This window comes from Spodoptera frugiperda, chromosome 28 (genome assembly GCF_023101765.2).
Source record: "Spodoptera frugiperda isolate SF20-4 chromosome 28, AGI-APGP_CSIRO_Sfru_2.0, whole genome shotgun sequence".
NCBI lineage: Eukaryota > Metazoa > Arthropoda > Insecta > Lepidoptera > Noctuidae > Spodoptera > Spodoptera frugiperda.
This window is the reverse complement of record NC_064239.1, coordinates 10,614,041-10,622,739: the sequence shown is the minus strand read 5'-3', so window position 1 is coordinate 10,622,739 and position 8,699 is coordinate 10,614,041. Positions and strand designations below refer to the sequence as shown.

The following is an 8,699-nucleotide window of genomic DNA, read 5'->3' as shown; positions in this document are numbered from 1 at the left end:
TTGACAACAGACTTTTCATATTCTTTAAATCTTACAACCTTTGGCTTTAACCTTTTATACGACACTGGTATGTTATCTCTTAAAGTTCTAGACATTAACAATTGAGCGGGTGACGACAGATTATTCTTAGGTGTGTTTCTATAATGCAATAATGCTATGTATGGATCTGATCCATTTTCCTTACATTTTCTTAGCATATTTTTGACAATTTTGACTGAGCTTTCTGCTTGACCATTTGACTGTGAATGATATGGGCTAGTGACTACATGTTCTATGTCCCATTCATTTAGAAAATTTTTAAATTCTACTGACTGAAATTGTGGACCACCATCAGACACTAAAGATAATGGTATCCCATGACGTGCAAAAATTGACTTTAAATGTGTGATTACATTGCTTGAACGACTGTCTTTGTTTAACAAAGCAATTTCTATAAATTTTGAGTAGTAATCAGTGACAATTAGATAAGTTAAATTATCAAAATACATTAAATCTATACCGACTTGTTGCCATGGATACTTACAAATTTCAAAATTTTGTAGTGGTTCCTTTTGGTTACATGGTTTGAATTTAGCACATATTAAACATTGTTCTACTATGTTTTTTATATCTGTAGACATATTTGGCCAATACAAAGATTCTCTAGCTAATTTCAAACATTTATTTATACCTTGGTGACCTTTATGTATTTTATCTAACATTTCTTTGTACATTGACTTAGGAACAATTAATTTTGAACCTTTGAATATTAAATCTTTAATTACATGAATTTCAGCTTGAATATTCCAATATGGTTTTAATAATGGACTTACATTGTTTTTATTTTTAGGCCATCCTTCATAATAATATTTCTTTAACAATTGCAAACTTTCATCTTTCTTAGTTTCCTGACTTAATTTTGTGCTATATTCTTTACTAATTGCAAGATTTGAATACATCAAATTTACATGACATGACATTTCAGACTCATTTTCAGGTACATAATTTTCCTGAATAGCTGCTCTAGACAAAGTATCTGATATATACATTTCTTTACCAGGTACATGTATGACTTCTAAATCATATTTTTGCAAGGTTAACATCATACGTTGTAATCTTGCAGGTACATCATGAAGTGGTTTTTTAAATAGATAGACTAATGGTTTATGATCAGTATGTACTGTTACTCTATGACCGTAAACATATTGGTGAAACTTTTCACAACCAAATTGTATTGCTAACAATTCTTTCTCAATTTGAGCATATCTTTCCTGGGTTATGGTGAGAGTTTTAGAACTATATGCAATAGGTTTATTATTTTGCAAAATTACTGCACCTAATGCTGACTTTGACGAATCGACTGACAAGACTAATGGAATTTGTGGATTGTAATGAGCTAAGACTGGTGATCTTGTGATCTCCTCTTTCAAAATTTTAAGACATTTCTCATGATTCTCATCCCAAATCCAGACTGAATCTTTTTTCAAAAGATTTCTTAATATTTGAGTTTTTTCTGACAAATTCTTAATGAATGGACCTAGGTAATTAATCATACCTAATATTCTTTGCAACTCTTTGACATTGGTTGGTGTGGGCATCTCGAGTATTGCTTTGACTTTCTCTTGATCAACCCTAGCACCATCTTTATTAAATACATAACCAAGAAAACATACCTCTGACACTAGGAATTTACATTTCGACTTGTTAAATTTTAAATTGACTTGACATGCTCTTTGCATAACTTTATGTAGTCGTTCATTATGAACCGACTCATTAGGACCATGTACTAAAATATCATCAATGAAAATTAAAACTCCTTCCAAATCACCGAACAAATTCATCATAATTCTTTGAAATATTTCAGACGAAGCACGTATGCCATAAGGCAATCTTAAGTACCTGTATCTACCAAATGGTGTTTGGAAAGTACACAGATCTGAACTATATTCATCTAACTTTATCATCCAGAAACCTGAGAAAGCGTCTAGATGCGTAAAACATGCAGCACCTTTTAACTGTGACCTTATCTCATCAATAGACTTTAACGGATAATGTTCTCTCATTATACAATTATTTAAGTTTCTAGGATCTAAGCATATTCTTAATTGACCTGAACTTTTGACAGTGACTACCACAGAATTTATCCATTCAGTTGGTTTTGTGACTTTTTGTATGACTTGCATTTGCTCCATGCGATCCAATTCCTCGCGCAGTTTTCCTTGCAACGCAAACGGAACTTTCCTTGGCGGATCAATACACGGAACTGCACCAGGCTTGAGTTTCAGATGACAGACTGGGGGTAGACATCCAAGACCCTTAAACAAATCATCATATTGTGTAAGAATTTGTTTACAAAAATCTTGTTTTGTGACGGAAAATACACGTTTTATTATACCTAATTTTTCGCAAGTGGGAAGACCTAAGACAGTTGGACAGAGTATATTTGCTACAATGAACACTATATTTTCACAAATATTTCTATTTTCTATGTTTAAATTACATTTTAAATTTACTTTGCCTAGAATTGGAATGTTATTGCCACCAAATCCTGTGACATTTACATGACATTTATCAATTTGTGACTTTGACAGATTAAGAAATTTGAAGTTTTTGACAGATATGACATTTACATCTGCGCCTGAGTCTATGATACAATTTATTTTTCGGTTACCCACATGTAAGTTTATTTTCCATGAACTACCTGAATAATGATTTTCTGAAACTGAATTACCCTTGACATGACTAACTTGTTGATTTAAATTATTTAGATGAGATGCTACGTTTGGTATATTTGAATGCATGTTGTGATTATTTGTTTCTGATGCTGTATTACTTACATTTGACTGACAATGATGTGATTTCTTAGTGTACTTGTGGTGATGAATGTTTTGGAAGTGTGTATTATGTGACTTATTGACGGACTGACTATTCTTATAAGACTTGTTATAATTAACATGTCCTTGACCTAGACTATGACTGTTTTTATTGTTATTTATTGTCTTGCGACTGACGGACGGACTTTTATTAGTGTAGCAATGATAATAATGCTCACTTTGACTATTTTTATTTCGACTTATTTGACTTATAGGACTATTTTTATTAAGACTTTGACTTGTAAGACTGTTTTTATTATGACGGTGTAATCTCTCAGTGCAATAAGCATTGTCATCATGGAGATTACCTAGACTTGGACTATTTTTGTTTAGACAAATTTGACTTGTTTGACTTGTGTGTGAGTGCGATTTGACTGGTGTTTGACTATATGACTGACTTTTTGACTGTTTTTGTGGCTGACTGTATGACTGTGGTTGTGGCTGACTGTGTGACTGTTTATGTAAATGACTAAGATGATTATGACTCGACTGACTGTTTAAAATTCCTACAAAATAATTATCATTTTGTATCGACTTTGATGAATGCAACTGTCTGACTTGTTTATTCTTATAACAAAACTTAGCATAATGACCAAATGAGTTACATGACCTGCATTGTACTCCGATCGCTGGGCACTTCGTTCGATGAGACTGCCCACAGCGACCACACGTTGATGCTGACTGCCTCATCGGACTGGGAGACTTCCACGTGGCCCGATGTGGCGTTTGACTTGAAGCACGCTGTCGACAGACTCGTCGACCGCCGCTCCTTTGACGCAGTTGCATCACCTTCTCGCCGTCTTCGACGATGGACTTGTTTGTCATCTTGTCTGCATCCTGCTGTGCGACAATTAGGGTTTTCGCCAACTCTCGCATCCTCTCATAGGTGAGGTTGGGCTCTTGCAACAGCCTTTGACGGATGTGTGACATATCCACGTGCAGGTTGGCGATGAAAATATCCCGGATCATGGACTCGCGCAGGGTTCCGAACTCGCAATCCTGGCTCTTTATCTCCAGATCGGTGATAAAATCGTCGATGCTTTCGGATTGAGCTTGCCTCCTCGTAAAAAACATGTACCTGCACATGGTAAGATTCTTACGTGGCTCAAAGTACAGGTCGAATCTGACCTTGACGTCTTCTATTTTGGCTTCATCCAGGCTGATGTTAAAGGTATTGAAGATTTCGAGACCTTTAGGGCCAATACTGTGAAGCAGAATGGCCACCTTCCGCTTCTCCTCCGACCTGTCTAGACCTGATGCCAGCAGATACAGCTCCAGTCGCTGCCACCATTTCCTCCACGCCTCCGCGTTGTTCGCGGTTGCCTCCGACGACAACTTAAGACACTCCAGACCGGCCACACGGCACCTCGTGTCGCCGACGTCTTCGGTAGACATTTTGTTTTTAAAATTTTCCGTTAACAAACGAATCTTCTTTATTTCGTTGTTACTTTCACTTCTGACACCATGTATTGTTGTTGTGTTTATTAAATTAAACGACTTGATGTGAGATGACTTGTATTTTACATTATTTTACAATGTTAATTATTTACTATATTAGTAGGTGCGACTGCACTCGACACACACTAGAACGACAGTGGTCGTTGACCTCAGACCATAGTGACGGGGTAATGACATGAACGAATGATACTAAATTAGTGATGTAACACTAAATATTACACAAACTTTCCACAGTTAACAAAACTTCTAAGTAAAATTTCTAAGGTATCGAATTTAACTGAAGCCCTTTCAAATTAGTATAAACAAAGTTTCAGGGAAAATTCCATAATATTTCATTGTTTTAATAAATAATTGTTTAAGGCGGTCCACCCACTGACGATGCGTCCCGCCGCGGTATGCCGAGCGACAGATAATGTGCGCGGTGACGTAGGTGCAGATCTGCATTTACTTAGCAGTGTAATTTGCTTCCCCGCGCAATGATACAAATTACGAAGACCCCACACTAAATAAACTCATATGTATGATCACTATATTCTTTGCTTTTCATGCCTAAATTGCAGGGTAATCGTCAATTTCATACACAAGACAAGGCCCATTAATAAAACTTAAAACTTCCTTAGCAATTGACAAGTTTTGGGGCCGCGGATGCATAGAGTGGGGATTCATTAAGTGGCCTCAGGGAAGACAGTGATCCTATGCTGTCGTGCAACTTGCACTAGGGATATGTCATAACAGGCGTTACACCGTGGGCACTCCGATAAATTGTGAGATTGGCCACCGCCGGGTGGTTTTAGTGAGGTAAAAATCCCACACTCCATACATAGTCTTTCTCCCCGAAAAGCTAAGCGCCTTAGAAGGTTTCCTCATTATGAAAAATAAAGTTGTGACTGTTTACAAAACAGTGTTAGGATAATATTTTATTCACGTTTAGGAACTAACTCACTGCTTAAGGATGTTTTCAAAGACTTATTTTAAGGCTACGTCGTATAACAGTTTCAACGCCTACGTGTTATCGTCTGATGGAAAATTTCCACTAAAAATAAATAAACGAAATATATTAATGCTATTAGTTGAATTAAATTATAGTTTTAAATGTAAACAAAATGAAATATGATAAATACGTGTGCTTTTATATCCTATAAAACACATATTTTATAAACAAAAATAAAACAAATATTTGCATTAAAGTGAACTTTAAGCCAAAATATATAATTTTTTATACAAAAAATATAATTTTACAAATACATTGCTTTCCAGTTTTCCATTGAGTTTATTTAAATTATCATTTATCACTCGTAGTTTTTTGGTATTTAGCTAGAACATATTTAATTTTTATTACAATATAATTTGCAACAAAGAACTTAGAGGTCCATTATCCCGACAACATGAGATGTAAAAACCAAGATTTCCATTAAAAAAGTTCAAAACTGAAACAGTGTGTTCACTACTACTTAATTTATCTTTATTTACGGTGACTCGTGTTTGCTTTTAGAGTGACAATATAATAACGGTGACTTATGCTAAATTTGTTATAATATTAGTTGACAACTGTGAGAATGAACGAATTTTAAGAAAATGAAATTCGTTCGTATCTATGAACAATATGAACATAGTTACACGGAACAAAATGAAAATTGTCTGTAGTTTGGTAAAATGTAAAATGTTTTCTAATTATTTATATTTTAAATTGTTATAAAATAGGTACTTCGCGTGATAATCCGTCAGGATAAAGTCTTAGGCTTTGACTGTAGCAGAAATGTATCAGATTTCGTAAAGGAATCGTAAACAAACATGTAAGTTTAATAATAGACTGATAACTACGGATGAAGCGAAAGAAGTGTGCAAGAATTGTAGCAATTGGCGTTCTACAGTCTCTGCTTACCCCCACGGGAGATAGGCGTGAGGTTATGCAAGTATGTATTTTATCATACTAACAGTTAATCTACAAACTTATAATTATCTAGATATTTTATAACACAAAACAAACCAAACAATATCACCAAAAGCATAATTCAATTCAATACACACCATACCTAATCTTATCGTTGAAACTCCAATAACAAAAAGGAATATCTGCAACGAGTCCCTAGCACGCATTATTTAGCCAGATAATAATCTAGGAAATTTGCTAAGCTGAGAGGCAACCAGCTGTCCGTGGAGGCAATCAGTAAAGCGAGCCTTGGGACCACGCTCAGGCAAAAAATTGAGTTTCCAGTAACGGATAAGGGTGTGGGTACAATTGTTTTTGTTAATGTTTTAACAAGGTTTTGTAGGTACCTCGTGTGTTTTAGTTCAAGGTTTCTTTTTGTGTAGTGTGTGAATGTGGAATCTTTATCGTATGGAATGTAGTGTTGTGTATAATTGTATTTTGTGGTTTGAATGTTTTCTGATATCTTTGTTGACTACACTAACACTGGCATTTACTCTAGGGCAAAGGGCCGTGTAAAGTGTAGCGGGTTCGATTCCCGCACGAAGCATCTCTATGAGTGATTCACAAATGGGTCTGGGTGTCATGTGCATGTGAAATTGTATGTTTATAAAAGCACCCGCGACACAGGGAATGTAGAGCAACGTCAAAATAAAAGTGTCTGAAGTTTTGCTCAAGGTATTAAGTAATAATGGTGAGGTTACAACAAGACCCCATGATTTATTTTTTACTTTTCACCGTCAGGGATACCTTTTTTATATATTGAATATTTAATTCAAACATATGTTGAAAACTGTTTGATCGTTGAAAATGAAAATATTCAAACTGTAAACCACGAATCACGATAGTTCAAAGCTGCTATCTTCTCATGTAACTTAAGTGCGAATAATTTTATAACCCTATGAAGTAACTTGAAAATAAATATAGAATTTATATTTCTTAAGCTTAAGTTTTGTAAACGCAACAGGGTTATTTATCAGTTCTTGAAAATCTTCTTGGAATGCTTCGTGACATAATTTCTGAGTGGTTATTATTTATTATCAGCTTAGCTTTTGCTTGCGTCTCTTAAAGGGTTAGTACTTATTACTCGATGTATACTTTTCTAAGAATTCTTGGAAGTTCTCAGATTTTGCTATTGAAACGAGTTATCAAAATATCTTATTTGCCCAGTCACCGAGGTTGGTTCGTTTAAAATATTGATATTCAAACGCAGCTGCTTGGACAAAATGGATTCCAGAAAATGGTTGGGTAGATCACAGACATGGGGAATGTTATGAATTGCTGATATAAATAAAATATATATCATACCTACACCAAAAATATTCCTATATTGAAGCTGTATGAAAAATAAAACAAAAAATAGGACTTCGAAGCGCGTTGCTAGCCTATTGAGGAGGTCGCGTCTGCGATAAGTTCACTCAACACATTTTTTGAGGCCGCGGTATCACTCTGGTCAGGCTTGGTTGTCCATTCGTACTGAAACGTGGCTCTCACACATCATGTTGTTTGAGCATTAATCACCGCGGCACAGCAGGTTGGAGATTTCAAACTTATAGTTAGAAATTATAAGCCCAGGTTTCCTCACGATGTTTTCCTTCACCGTTTGTCAGTGTCTAAATAATCTTAAAAAGGATAGATAACTCGAAAAAAGTCACATTCGTATTTGCCGTTGGTAGGTTTGGAACCCTGGGTCACCACGAAGTGCTCTCTCAGATATATTAACAAAATATAAGTTTTAGTAGTTCCGTAATACTCATTAATTTCACTAAGTATGTTATCAGTGCAAAGCAGTTGCTAGTTTGTATATAAAAAAATCGAAGTGTATATTTCAATACACCGCAGGAATGCCAATGACTGCCTGTGACGTAGTCGATCAATAAATTTGGAACTTCTGAAAACCTAATATCTGTAGAGTTTACAAAGGCGTCATCGTTCGGGTTTGGTAGAGTGACCGTACTATCTCGCAAACGGGGACAGGAAATGAAAGGATCGCGTAATATTATGTTGAATGTTTTACTTGTGAATCGTCGGTTTGTTTTTAGAACGTATGGGTGTTTTTTCACTTGAGATGTGCCACCATTTATACTACGTTGCTGTAGATGCGTTAGGTTTCCACCATCAAATTTATTGGTGCACATAGCATAGCACTCTTGGAAACGGACTCAGCTAAGCTATGTTTTTATATGGAAAGATGCTTGCAAAGGATGTGGTCTATAGAAGGTCGCGAGTGGTGTAGCTATGTGCAGAGTAGAGAACCTACAGCTGCTACTTTGCGGCGGTGCATCTTGATAGCACATCTTACTCGCACAGCTACATAGCTTAATATCGGTGGATACGGTCACATAGTTTCACAGCTTAGCTATTACATCTTCCTAGCATAGTTACGTAGCACATCTCTGGTAGAAAAGCACCGTAATACTGTTGTTTAAGTTTTAACTAGTATACGTAACAACCGTACCACG

At 35.7% G+C, this 8,699-nt stretch overlaps 1 protein-coding gene across 1 annotated transcript; it reads right to left on the bottom strand.

Annotated features, from left to right (window-relative positions):
• Positions 1–2,103: 2,103 nt before the first annotated feature.
• Positions 2,104–4,519, bottom strand: LOC118266771 (uncharacterized). The gene is made up of 2 exons (XM_050705891.1): positions 2,375–4,519; positions 2,104–2,294 (listed from the first exon to the last, which is right to left on the bottom strand). The coding sequence occupies exons 1-2, from the start codon at positions 4,245–4,247 to the stop codon at positions 2,230–2,232; spliced, it is 1,938 nt and encodes a 645-aa protein (XP_050561848.1). The 5' UTR covers positions 4,248–4,519; the 3' UTR covers positions 2,104–2,229.
• Between the last annotated feature and the right edge of the window lie 4,180 nt (positions 4,520–8,699).

Excerpts from the sequence above, each read along its gene's own strand:
- LOC118266771 (XM_050705891.1), bottom strand. The coding sequence starts at position 4,247 with ATGTCTACCGAAGACGTCGGCGACACGAGGTGCCGTGTGGCCGGTCTG. Across the intron at positions 2,295-2,374 it reads TCCCACTTGCGAAAAATTAG|GGTCTTGGATGTCTACCCCC; the intron begins GTATAATAAAAC and ends GATTTGTTTAAG.